This window comes from Heptranchias perlo, chromosome 22, assembly GCF_035084215.1.
Source record: "Heptranchias perlo isolate sHepPer1 chromosome 22, sHepPer1.hap1, whole genome shotgun sequence".
In the NCBI taxonomy this organism is placed as follows: Eukaryota; Metazoa; Chordata; class Chondrichthyes; order Hexanchiformes; family Hexanchidae; genus Heptranchias; species Heptranchias perlo.
The window spans coordinates 52,093,945-52,107,579 of NC_090346.1; the positions used below are offsets into that span (position 1 = coordinate 52,093,945).

The 13,635-nt window shown below is 45.4% G+C and overlaps 1 protein-coding gene across 1 annotated transcript in view; it reads left to right on the forward strand.

The window, feature by feature from the left end:
* Nucleotides 1-13,635, forward strand: part of LOC137340829 (netrin-3-like) — a 395,369-nt gene that overhangs the window by 82,692 nt on the left and 299,042 nt on the right. Inside the window, exon 2 of the mRNA XM_068003642.1 lies at nt 3,183-3,371. Coding sequence (XP_067859743.1) covers nt 3,183-3,371 — 189 coding nt within the window. The remainder of the gene's footprint in view (nt 1-3,182; nt 3,372-13,635) is intronic.

Consider the following 13,635-nt stretch of genomic DNA (forward strand, 5'->3'; position numbering starts at 1 on the left):
GGAAGTTGGATTGTGTTTTTGGATTTTTCTAGGGTTCAATATCTGTTGGTGATCCCTCACTCCCTCTGACCTGGGGTATCTTTTACATGCCCAATATCTAGGTAATTTGTAGAAAGCCGAGGGATCGAACAGAAAACCCTTCTCATTGTATTTTGGCTCCTGGTTATATCACGTGCCCTCAGCTTTGGAAGGTGTAGAATAAAGACTTTTCTAGGCTGTAGCTTATAAAAACAAGCCAGGCCATTTTCTGTGAGTGAATGTGGTTTTTAACCTCATGTGTACTGTGACAAAGAAAGAAACCAATACCTTATGCAAACATGCACGTAGAAAGAGAACTTGCATTTATTTATTCAACAACCTCAGGACATCCCAAAGCGCTTTACAGCCAATGAAGTACTTTTGAAATGTAGTCACTTTTGTAATGTAGGAAACATGACAGCCAATTTGTGCAGAGCAAGATCCCACAAAGAGCAATGAGATAAATCTTGCTAAGCGAGATAAGGGCTCATGGGATTGGGAGTAATATATTAGCATGGATTGAGGATTGGTTAACAGACAGAAAACAGAGAATAGGGATAAACGGTTCATTTTCAGGTTTGCAGGCTGTAACTAGTGGGGTGCCGCAAGGATCAGTGCTTGGGCCTCAGCTATTAACAATCTATATTAATGACTTAGATGAAGGGACCGAGTGTAATGTATCCAGGTTTGCTGACGATACAAAGCTAGGTGGGAAAGTGAGCTGTGAGGAGGACACAAAGAGTCAGAAAAAGGGATATAGACAGGTTAAGTGAATGGGCAAGAAGGTGGCAGATGGAATATAATGTGGGGAAATGTGAAGTTATTCACTTTGGTAGGAAGAATAGAAAAACAGAATATTTTTTAAATGGTGAGAAACTATTAAATGTTGGTGTTCAAAGAGACTTGGGTGTCCTCGTACAAGAATCATAGAAAGTTAGTATGCAGGTACAGCAAGCAATTAGGCAAATGGCATGTTGGCCTTTATTGCAAGGGGGTTGGAGTACAAGAGTAAGGAAGTCTTGCTACAATTGTACAGGGGCTTTGGTGAGACCTCACCTGGAGTACTGTGTACAGTTTTGGTCTCCTTACCTAAGGAAGGATATACTTGCCTTAGAGACGGTGCAACAAAGGTTCACTAGATTGATTCCTGGGATGAGAGGGTTGTCCTATGAGGAGGGATTGAGGAGAATGGGTCTATACTCTGGAGTTTAGAAGAATGAGAGGTGATCTCATTGAAACATATAAGATTCTGAGGGGACTTGACAGGGTAGATGCGGAGAGGCTGTTTCCCCTGGCTGGAGAGTCTAGAACTAGGGGGCATAGTCTTAGGATAAGGGGTCGGCCATTTAAGACTGAGATGAAGAGAAATTTCTTCACTCAGAGGGTTGTGAATCTTTGGAATTCTCTACCCCAGAGGGCTGTGGATGCCGAGTCTTTAAATATATTCAAGACTGAGATTGATAGATTTTTGGACTTAAGGGGAATCAAGGGATATGGGGATCGGGCGGGAAAGTGGAGTTGAGGCCAAAGATCAGCCATGATCTGATTGAATGGCGGAGCAGGCTCGAGGGGCCGAATAGCCCACTCCTGCTCCTATTTCTTATGTTCTTAAATGACAAATTAATTTGTTTTAGTGATGTTGATTGAGGGATAAATGATGGCCAGGACACTGGGAGAACTCCCCTGCTCTTCTTCGAATCGTGTCGTGGGATCTTTTACATCCATTTGGAAATTATAATGGAAAAACTGATACAAAACTATGAAAACAAATGTGACAACAGAAAGTATGGTTTTGTAGATACAAAGAGTGCATAGACATAAGAATTTTATATTATAGATATAGCATATACATAATGTATTTGTACTCAATATATTGATGTCTTGTATGTGCATGATATAGAAGTATTATATACCCTATTACTAGATGTATTACATAGCAAATATATAATGTATTATATACTCAAATATAAAAATGTATTAAATATATAATCTATGGATGCATTATGTACTTACATCAAAACGGTATGTTGATATATTATATACTCAATAAATAATGTATTACATAAGCAATACATAATGTATTATATACTTAATATCGAAAGAGAAGAAAGACTTGCATTTCTATTGCGCCTTTCACAACCTCAGGATGTCCCAAAGTGCTTTACAGCCAATGAAGTACTTTTGAAGTGCAGTCACTGTTGTAATGTAGGAAACACGGCAGCCAATTTGCTCACAGCGAGATTCCAAAGCAATATGATAACCAGATAATCTGGGGGGGTTTTAGTGATGTTGGTTGAGGGATAAATATTGGCTCGGACACTGAGGATAACTCCCCTACTCTTCTTCAAAATAGTGCCATGGGATCTTTTATATCCACCTGAGAGGACAGGGCTTTGGTTTAACATCTCATCTGAAAGACAGCCCCTCTGACTGTGCAGTATTCCCTCAGTGTCGGCCAAAATTGTACTCAAGTCTCTGGAGTGAGACTTGAACCCACAACCTTCTTGACTCAGAGGTAAGAGTGCGACCGCTGAGCCAAGGCTGCCACTTCATCATATAGATATATATTATATACCCAGTAAAAGGCAGCAAGGGAGACTGCTTTTTTTTCACAAGTGCTGTTTTCTTCAGACTCTTGCACAATGTGTATGATGCAAGTCATCTCCAGGATCATGTGAAATAGTCTTATTTTTCCTTACAGTTTGTCCCGACCAACATTTATTTCTCAACCAATTCCATCTAAAACAAATGATCTGATCATTTACCACATTGCTGTTTATGGGATCTTGCTGTGTGTAAATTGGCTGCTGTGTTTCCCTACATTACAATAGTGACTGCACTTCAAAATACTTCATTGGCTGTGAACTGCTTTGGGATATCCTGAAGTTATGAAAGGTGCTATATAAATGCAAGTCCCTAATTTATTTTTCTTTAAAGACATTGGGGGTAATTTTGACTTTGGGTGATAGTGTAAAATGGGCAATATCAGATCACCAACTCGTGACACACCTCTCAATTTTCATTGACAATGAAAATGAAAATCAGGAGAGATGTATAATGGGCAGCTGATCCGATATCGGCAATTTTACACTGTCATTCAAAGTTAAAATTACCCCCAATGTTTCAAAGTGATTTTGATTTGATATTTTTTCTTTGTTCTCTAGCTTGCAGCTGCAACCTGCATGCCCGACGATGCCGGTTCAACATGGAGCTTTACAAACTCTCTGGGCGAAAGAGTGGAGGTGTTTGCCTAAATTGTCGGCACAACACTGCAGGTCGACATTGCCATTATTGTAAGGAGGGGTTCTACCGAGACCTCACCAAAGCCATTACTCACCGGAAAGCATGCAGAGGTAAGCGGGGACTTTCTGTCCAACAAAAGCACAATGTCTCGATTCCAATCATGCAGGCATGCACACACAAACATGCATGAGTGAGAACGGGTGTTCACAGATACACAGGGATAGATAGACATTGGCAGACACACAAGGAGTAATGCACAAAGAGAGACTGACAGACACACTGACAGACACATGAAGGGTGACGCACAGATAGATACATAAGCAGAGAGACACTCACAAGCAGGGTTAGCCAGATAGATGAACTTCCACGCAAAAATGTGCATTGGGACAGCCTAGACTGGTAGATACTCATGCAGGCAAGTGAATGGACAAATCCTGGTTTGTGGTATTAAGAAAGCACAGCGATAGCACTATAAAGTTCAGGCTTGGTCTCAGAGCAAGGCCCTCTAACAATCAGGAAAGAAGGTTAAAAGAGTTGTAGATTCTGATTAAGCACTCGATAACCCTAACATTATAAAGCAGAATGATGCACACTCAGTGGTGTGTGTCACTCATTATTCTTTGGTGCTGGTTGTAAACAGCCTGGAAGTAGCCATTTTGTGTACACCTTCATTTCTAGGAGCATATCCTGAATTATGGAATGCTGCCTGTGAGACAAGGTGCCATATAGGGAAAGGGGCAAAGGCAAAGTTTTCAATCCATAATCAGACCCCTGTGCTGTGAGGTGGATGGACACTAAATCATGTAAAGTAAGAATCAGTATTGGTCTCAGGGTGGATCGCGCCCGCCCCCTCCCACTCCCCCTCCCCTTCCCTCAAGTATATCAGAACAGTGGGTTGAAATGTACCATGCTGAAGTTTATGAGGCCTAAATTAATTCACCTTTGTACTATCTCACATAACCCAGTCCAAATTATATTAATTGTTACACAAGCAAACCCTTTCACAACAGGAGCACAGCACAACGTAACTAGAGTACGGTGATACAGAATCGGTTTATACCTCTGAGGGGCAAGAACTCTACTTGCCAAAAAAAACAGCCATGGACAACTAAAGAGGTAAGGGACAGTATAAGACATAAGGAAAGGGCATACAAAAAGGCAAAAAATGGCACAGATCCTGGCGAATGGGAAAGATACAAAGATCAACAAAGGGTCACAAAACAGATAGTAAGGGCTACAAAAAGAGAGTATGAAAAGAAACTCGCAAGGGATATCAAAACCAATACGAAGAACTTTTATAGTTATATTAGGAAAAAGAGGGTGGTCAGGAGCAGTGTTGGCCCCTTAAAAACTGAAAGTGGGGATATTGTCATTGACAATGGGGAAATGGCGGACATGTTGAACAATTACTTTGCGTCAGTATTTACAGTAGAAAAAGAGGATAGCATGCCGGAAATCCCAAGAAAACTAATATTGAATCGGGGACAGGGACTCGATAAAATTAACATAAGTAAAGCAACAGTAATGAAGAAAATAATAGCACTAAAGAGTGACAAATCCCCAGGACCAGATGGTTTCCATCCAAGGGTTTTAAAGGAAGTAGGTGAGCACATTGCAGATGCCCGAACTATAATCTTTCAAAGTTCTCTAGATTCAGGAACTGTCCCTCTAGATTGGAAAATTGCACATGTCACTCCGCTTTTTAAGAAAGGAGAGAGAGGGAAACCGGGGAATAATAGACCAGTTAGCCTAACATCTGTTGTGGGGAAAATGCTGGAGTATATAATTAAGGATAGGGTGACTGAACACCTCGAGAATTTTCAGTTAATCAGGGAAAGGTAGGTCGTGCCTGACAAACCTGATTGAATTTTTTGAAGAGGTGACTAAAGTAGTGGCCAGGGGAATGTCAATGGATGTTAATTATATGGACTTACAGAAGGCATTTGATAAGGTCCCACATAAGAGACTGTTAGCTAAGATAGAAGCCCATGGAATCGAGGGAAAAGTACAGACTTGGTTAGGAAGTTGGTTGAGCGAATGGCGACAGAGAGTAGGGATAATGGGTAGGTACTCACATTGGCAGGATGTGACTAGTGGAGTCCCGCAGGAATCTGTCTTGGGGCCTCAATTATTCACAATATTTATTAACGACTTAGATGAAGGCATAGAAAGTCTCATATCTAAGTTTGCCGATGACACAAAGATTGGTGGCATTGTAAGCAGTGTAGATGAAAACATAAAATTACAAAGCGATATTGATAGATTAGGTGAATGGGCAAAACTGTGGCAAATGGAATTCAATGTAGACAAATGGGAGGTCATCCACTTTGGATCAAAAAAGGATAGAACAGGGTACTTTCTGAATGGTAAAAAGTTAAAAAGTGGATGTCTAAAGGGACTTAGGGGTTCAGGTACATCGATCATTGAAGTGTCATGAACAGGTGCAGAAAATAATCAAGAAGACAAATGGAATGCTGGCCTTTATATCGAGAGGACTAGAGTACAAGGGGGCAGAAGCTATGCTGCAGCTATACAAAACCCTGGTTAGACCACACCTGAAGTACTGTGAGCAGTTCTGGGCACCGCACCTTCAGAAGGACATATTTGCCTTGGAGCGAGTGCAGCGTAAGTTTACTAGAATGATACCCGTACTTCAAGGGTTAAGTTACGAGGAGAAATTACACAAATTAGGGTTGTATTCTCTAGAGTTTCGAAGGTTAAGGGGTGATCTGATCGAAGTTTATAAGATATTAAGGGGAACAGATAGGGTGGATAGAGAGAAACTATTTCCGCTGGTTGGGGATTCTCGGAGCAGGGGGCAGAGTCTAAAAATTAGAGCCAGACCTTTCAGGAATGAGATTCGAAAACATTTCTACACACAAAGGGTGGTAGAAGTTTGGAACTCTCTTCCGCAAACGGCAATTGATACTAGCTCAATTGCTAACTTTAAATCTGAGATAGATAGCTTTTTGGCAACCAAAGGTATTAAGGGATATGGGCCAAAGGCAGGTATATGGAGTTAGATCACAGATCAGCCATGAACATCACGGCAGTAGTGAGAGGGGATATATCCGAGGGTTCGCCCACTGAGTCTATATGGGTAGAACTGAAAAATAAGAAGGGAGAGATCACTTTGATAGGATTGTACTGCAGACCCCCAGATAGTCAATGGGAAATTGAGGAGCAAATATGTAAGGAGATTACAGACAGCTGCATGAAAAATAGGGTGGTAATAGTTGGGGACTTTAACTTTCCCAACATTGACTGGGACAGCCATAGCATGAGGGGCTTGGATGGAGAGAAATTTGTTGAGTGTATTCAGGAGGAATTTCTCATTCAGTATGTGGATGGCCCGACTAGAGAGGGGGCAAAACTTGACCTCCTCTTGGGAAATAAGGAAGGGCAGGTGACAGAAGTGTTAGTAAGGGATCACTTTGGGACCAGTGATCATAATTCCATTAGTTTTAAGATAGCTATGGAGAATGATAGGTCTGGCCCAAAAGTTAAAATTCTAAATTGGGGAAAGGCCAATTTTGATGGCATTAGACAGGAACTTTCAGAAGTTGATTGGGAGAGTCTGTTGGCAGGCAAAGGGACGTCTGGTAAGTGGGAGGCTTTCAAAAGTTTGTTAACCAGGGTTCAGGGTAAGCACATTCCTTATAAAGTGAAGGGCAAGGCTGGTAGAAGTAGGGAACCTTGGATGACTCGGGAGATTGAGGCCCTAGTCAAAAAGAAGAAGGAGGCATATGACATGCATAGGCAGCTGGGATCAAGTGGATCCCTTGAAGAGTATAGAGATTGCCAGAGTAGAGTTAAGAGAGAAATCAGGAGGGCAAAAAGGGGACATGAGATTGCTTTGGCAGATAAGGCAAAGGAGAATCGAAAGAGCTTCTACAAATACATAAAGGACAAAAGAGTAACTAGGGAGAGAGTAGGGCCTTTTAAGGATCAACAAGGTCATCTATGTGCGGAACCACAAGAGATGGTTGAGATCCAAAATGAATATTTCACATCGGTATTTACGGTTGAGAAAGGCATCGATGTTAGGGAACTTGGGGAAATAAATAGTGATGTCTTGAGGAGTGTACATATTACAGAGAGGGAGGTGCTGGAAGTCTTAACGCGCATCAAGGTAGATAAATCTCCGGGACCTGATGAAATGTATCCCAGGACGTTATGGGAGGTTAGGGAGGAAATTGCGGGTCCCCGAGCAGAGATATTTGAATCATCGACAGCTACAGGTGAGGTGCCTGAAGATTGGAGGGTAGCAAATGTTGTGCCTTTGTTTAAGAAGGGTGGCAGGGAAAAGCCTGGGAACTACAGACCGGTGAGCCTGACATCTGTAGTGGGTAAGTTGTTAGAGGGTATTCTGAGGGACAGGATCTACAGGCATTTGGAGAGGCAGGGACTGATTAGGAACAGTCAGCATAGTTTTGTGAGTTGAAAAACATGTCTCACGAATTTGTTTGAGTTTTTTGAAGGGGTAACCAAGAAGATAGATGAGAGCTGTGCAGTAGACGTGGTCTACATGGACTTTAGCAAAGCCTTTGACAAGGTACCGCATGGTCGGTTGTTACATAAGGTTAAATCTCACGGGATCCAAGGTGAGGTAGCCAATTGGATACAAAATTGGCTTGACGACAGAAGACAGAGGGTGGTTGTAGAGGGTTGTTTTTCAAACTGGAGGCCTGTGACCAGCGGTGTGCCTCAGGGATCGGTGCTGGGTCCGCTGTTATTTGTTATTTATATTAATGATTTGGATGAGAATTTAGGAGGCATGGTTAGTAAGTTTGCAGATGACACCAAGATTGGTGGCATTGTGGACAGTGAAGAAGGTTATCTAGGATTGCAACGGGATCTTGATAAATTGGGCCAGTGGGCCGATGAATGGCAGATGGAGTTTAATTTAGAGAAATGTGAGGTGATGCATTTTGGTAGATCGAATCGGGCCAGGACCTACTCCGTTAATGGTAGGGCGTTGGGGAGAGTTATAGAACAAAGAGATCTAGGAGTACAGATTCATAGCTCCTTGAAAGTGGAGTCACAGGTGGATAGGGTGGTGAAGAAGGCATTCGGCATGCTTGGTTTCATTGGTCAGAACATTGAATACAGGAGTTGGGATGTCTTGTTGAAGTTGTACAGGGCATTGGTGAGGCAACACTTGGAATACTGTGTACAGTTCTGGTCACCCTATTATAGAAAGGATATTATTAAACTAGAAAGAGTGCAGAAAAGATTTACTAGGATGCTACCGGGACTTGATGGTTTGACTTATAGGGAGAGGTTGGATAGACTGAGACTTTTTCCCCTGGAGAGTAGGAGGTTAAGGGGTGATCTTATAGAAGTCTATAAAATAATGAGGGGCATCGATAAGGTAGATAGTCAAAATCTTTTCCCAAAGGTAGGGGAGTCTATAACGAGGGGACATAGATTTAAGGTGAGAGGGGAGAGATACAAAAGGGTCCAGAGGGGCAATTTTTTCACTCAAAGGGTGGTGAGTGTCTGGAACGAGCTGCCAGAGGCAGTAGTAGAGGCGGGTACAATTTTGTCTTTTAAAAAGCATTTGGACAGTTACATGGGTAAGATGGGTATGGAGGGATATGGGCCAAGTGCAGGCAACTGGGACTAGCTTAGTGGTATAAACTGGGCGACATGGACATAAGAACATAAGAACATAAGAACATAAGAAATAGGAGCAGGAGTCGGCCAATCGGCCCCTCGAGCCTGCTCCGCCATTCAATAAGATCATGGCTGATCTGATCCTAACCTCAAATCTAAATTCATCTCCAATTTCCTGCCCACTCCCCGTAACCCCTAATTCCCTTTACTTCTAGGAAACTGTCTATTTCTGTTTTAAATTTATTTAATGATGTAGCTTCCACAGCTTCCTGGGGCAGCAAATTCCACAGACCTACTACCCTCTGAGTGAAGAAGTTTCTCCTCATCTCAGTTTTGAAAGAGCAGCCCCTTATTCTAAGATTATGCCCCCTAGTTCTAGTTTCACCCATCCTTGGGAACATCCTTACCGCATCCACCCGATCAAGCCCCTTCACAATCTTATATGTTTCAATAAGATCGCCTCTCATTCTTCTGAACTCCAATGAATAGAGTCCCAATCTACTCAACCTCTCCTCATATGTCCGCCCCCTCATCCCCGGGATTAACCGAGTGAACCTTCTTTGTCCTGCCTCGAGAGCAAGTATGTCTTTTCTTAAGTATGGAGACCAAAACTGTATGCAGTATTCCAGGTGCGGTCTCACCAATACCTTATATAACTGCAGCAATACCTCCCTGTTTTTATATTCTATCCCCCTAGCAATAAAAGCCAACATTCCGTTGGCCTTCTTGATCACCTGCTGCACCTGCAAACTAACTTTTTGATTTTCTTGCACTAGGACCCCCAGATCCCTTTGTACTGCAGTACTTTCCAGTTTCTCGCCATTAAGATAATAACTTGCTCTCCGATTTTTCCTGCCATAGTGCATAACCTCACATTTTCCAATATTGTATTGCATCTGCCAAATCTCCGCCCACTCACCCAGCCTGTCTATATCCCCTTGTAGGTTTTTTATGTCCTCCTCACTCTCTACTTTCCCTCCCATCTTTGTATCATCTGCAAACTTTGATATGTTGCACTCGGTCCCCTCCTCCAAATCGTTAATATAGATTGTAAAGAGTTGGGGACCCAGCACCGATCCCTGCGGAACACCACTGGCTACTGGTTGCCAGTCCGAGAATGTACCATTTATCCCAACTCTCTGCTTCCTGTTAGATAACCAATCCTCCACCCATGCCAGAATATTACCCCCAATCCAGTGATTCTTTATCTTGAGCAATAATCTTTTATGTGGCACCTTGTCGAATGCCTTCTGGAAGTCCAAATACACTACGTCCACTGGTTCCCCTTTATCCACCCTGTACGTTATGTCCTCAAAGAACTCAAGCAAATTTGTCAGACATGACTTCCCCTTCGTAAAGCCATGCTGACTTTGTCCTATTCAACATGTTGGGCCGATGGGCCTGTTTCCATGTTGTAAAATTCTATGATTCTATCTTGTCAAATGGCAGAGCAGGCACGAGGGGCTGAATGGCCTACTCCTGTTCCTGTGTTCCTATGTTACTTGACAAAGTCAGACGGAATTGAGAATATAAGTGCTTGCTCCTATATTATTGATCAACAGTCTAAATCATCATAACTTAAGCATATCATAATCGCTCAAATTTAGCTGGGTTTTCATAAGAACAATATCAGAACTATGCTCAATATCAAGATTACAATACTGCTTAGCAAGGTTAGGGTTACAGTTTAAATTCAACATGTCACTGAATAGCATTTGGCTATTCCTCTGAAATATGAGCATTAAACAAACAAACCCCGTCCTTTTCGTCCGTTAGTCAATGTAGTCTCGGGTGAGGTCTGTCTTACTTGGGGGTGTTCAGTTTCACCTCTGGGGACACTTATGGTGAGTCATTGTCTGTAGTCATTGTTTTCTTTCTTTGATTGTTGTCTTTTTGTCTGATTCAACTTACTGTTTTTATCTCTCTCTAGTGTTGACAGTGCAGAGACAGGCTATTAACTAACAGTTGAGATATACTCGATAAATTTTACATCTGTTCAATTAAAAACCAAATATTTCTTAATCTTGCAACTTTTAATGTTAATATTCTCTTTTGAAGAACTGCTTCAAAGTTTCTTTGATTTCCTTTAGCCCTTCTGTCCTTTCTGGAAACTTTCCAACAGCCGTCTTGGAAGCTTTCTGAAAAATTTTGCAATGGGAGTCATTAAAACGTGGCTTTTTTACCTTTGGTTTTACTAAGTCAATCCCACTTAAGGAACAGAATCATTACCATCAATAAATATGGTCAACTCTCTCACATGGACCTTCTCCAAGATATCACTCAAATGAACAGGCTCATGTCAGAAACTATGATTGTCTGAACTCTCTGGCCCCGATTTTCAAAGGAAATTGCAGGTGTGTTGAGGGTCGGGACGGGGGGACTGCGAAAATTGGGGAAATTGCTGAGGAAGCCGACCCAACCTGCTGACTTCCAGGTTTCCCATAGACTCGCCTCACGAATGCAGAAGTCCTGTTGGCAATTAAAGCCAGCGGGACAACAGGTAAAGAACCAAATATACCTGAGGGACTGAAGATACTTTATTTCTGACGTAGTAGACAGCGAAAATGATTTTAAACTGACCTGGGCGGCATTCCCACGGCTTCCAATTGGAGAAACCAGGGCCAGATCAGGTAAAAAAAACTAAATAAATTAAATAAAAAACCATTGCACAAAGTTAAAAAATAAATAAACCGAACTTTCCACCCTGCTCCGATGTCCCTCTCCGATCTCCCCCTCACCCCACAATCTCCCCCTCTCGACTGATCTTCCACACTCCCCCTCGATCTTTCCATCCCCCTCGATCTTTCCCTCCCCCCGATCTTCCCCCCAACTCGATCTTCCCTCTCCCCCTCGATCTTTCCCTCCCCCTCGATCTTTCCCTCCCCCTCGATCTTCCCCTCCCCCTCGATCTTTCCCTCCCCCTCGATCTTCCCCTCCCCCTCGATCTTTCCCTTCCCCTCGATCTTTCCCTCCCCCTCGATCTTTGCCTCCCCCCTCGACCTTTCGCTCTCCCCCCTCGATCTTCCCTCTCCCCCTCGATCTTCCCCTCGCCCCTCGATCTTCCCCTCCCCCCTCGATCTTTCCCTCCCCCCTCGATCTTCCCCTCCCCCCTCGATCTTCCCCTCCCCCCTCGATCTTTCCCTCCCCCCTCGATCTTCCCCTCCCCCCTCGATCTTTCCCTCCCCCCTCGATCTTCCCCTCCCACCTTGATCTTCCCCTCCCCCCTCAAACTTTCCCTCTCCCCCCCGATCTTCCCCTCCCCCCTCGATCTTCCCCTCCTCCTCGATCTTCCCCTCCCCCCTCGATCTCCCCCTCCTCCCTCGATCTTTCCCTCTCCCCCCCGATCTTCCCCTCCCCCTCGATCTTTCCCCTCCCCCCTTGATCTTCCCCTCCCCCCTCGATCTCCCCCTCCCCCCTCGATCATTCCCTCTCCCCCCCGATCTTCCCCTCCCCCTCGATCTTTCCCCTCCCCCCTTGATCTTCCCCTCCCCCCTCAAACTTCCCCTCTCCCTCGATCTTCCCCTCCCCCCCCGATCTTCCCCTCCCCCCTTGATCTTCCCCTCCCCCTCGATCTTCCCCTCCCCCCTGATCTTTCCCTCCCCCGATCTTCCCCTCCCCCTCGATCTTTCCCTCCCCCCGATCTTTCCCTCCTCCCTCGATCTTCCCCTCCCCCTCGATCTTCCCCTCCCCCCTCGATCTTCCCCTCACCCCCGATCTTCCCCTCCCCCCTCGATCTTCCTCTCCCCCCTCGATCTTCCTCTCCCCCCTCGATCTTTCCCTCCCCCTCGATCTTTCCCTCCCCCCTCGATCTTCCCCTCCCCCTCGATCTTCCCCTCCCCCTCGATCTTCCCCTCCCCCTCGATCTTTCCCTCCCCCCGATCTTCCCCTCCCCCCTCAATATTTCCCTCTCCCCCCTCGATCTTCCCCTCCCCCCTCGATCTTTCCCTCCCCCCTCGATCTTCCCCTCCCCCCTCGACCTTTCGCTCGATCTTTCCCTCCCCCCACGATCTTCCCCTCCCCTCTGATCCTCCCCTCCCCCCTTGATCTTCCCCTCCCCCCTGATCTTTCCCTCCCCCCTCGATCTTCCCCTCCCCCCACGATCTTCCTCTCCCCCCTCGATCTTCCCCTCCCCCTCGATCTTTCCCTCTCCCCCCTCGATCTTCCCCTCCCCCCTCGATCTTCCCCTCCCCCCTCGATCTTCCCCTCCCCCTCGATCTTTCCCTCCCCCCACGATCTTCCCCTCCCCTCTGATCCTCCCCTCCCCCCTTGATCTTCCCCATCCCCCTGATCTTTCCCTCCTCCCTCGATCTTCCCCTCCCCCCTTAATCGTTCCCTCTCCCCCCTCGATCTTCCCCTCCCCCCACGATCTTCCTCTCCCCCCTCGATCTTCCCCTCCCCCTCGATCTTTCCCTCTCCCCCCTCGATCTTCCCCTCCCCCCTCGATCTTCCCCTCCCCCCTCGATCTTCCCCTCCCCCTCGATCTTTCCCTCTCCCCTCGATCTTCCCCTCCCCCCTCGATCTTCCCCTCCCCCTGATCTTTCCCTCCCCCCTCGATCTTCCCCTCCCCCCTCGATCTTCCCCTCCCCCTCGATCTTTCCCTCCCCCCTCGATCTTCCCCTCCCCCCTCGATCTTCCCCTCCCTCCTCGATCTTCCCCTCCCCCTGATCTTTCCCTCCTCCCTCGATCTTCCCCTCCCCCCTCAATCTTTCCCTCCCCCCTCGATCTTTCCCTCCCCCCTCGATCTTCCCCTCCCCC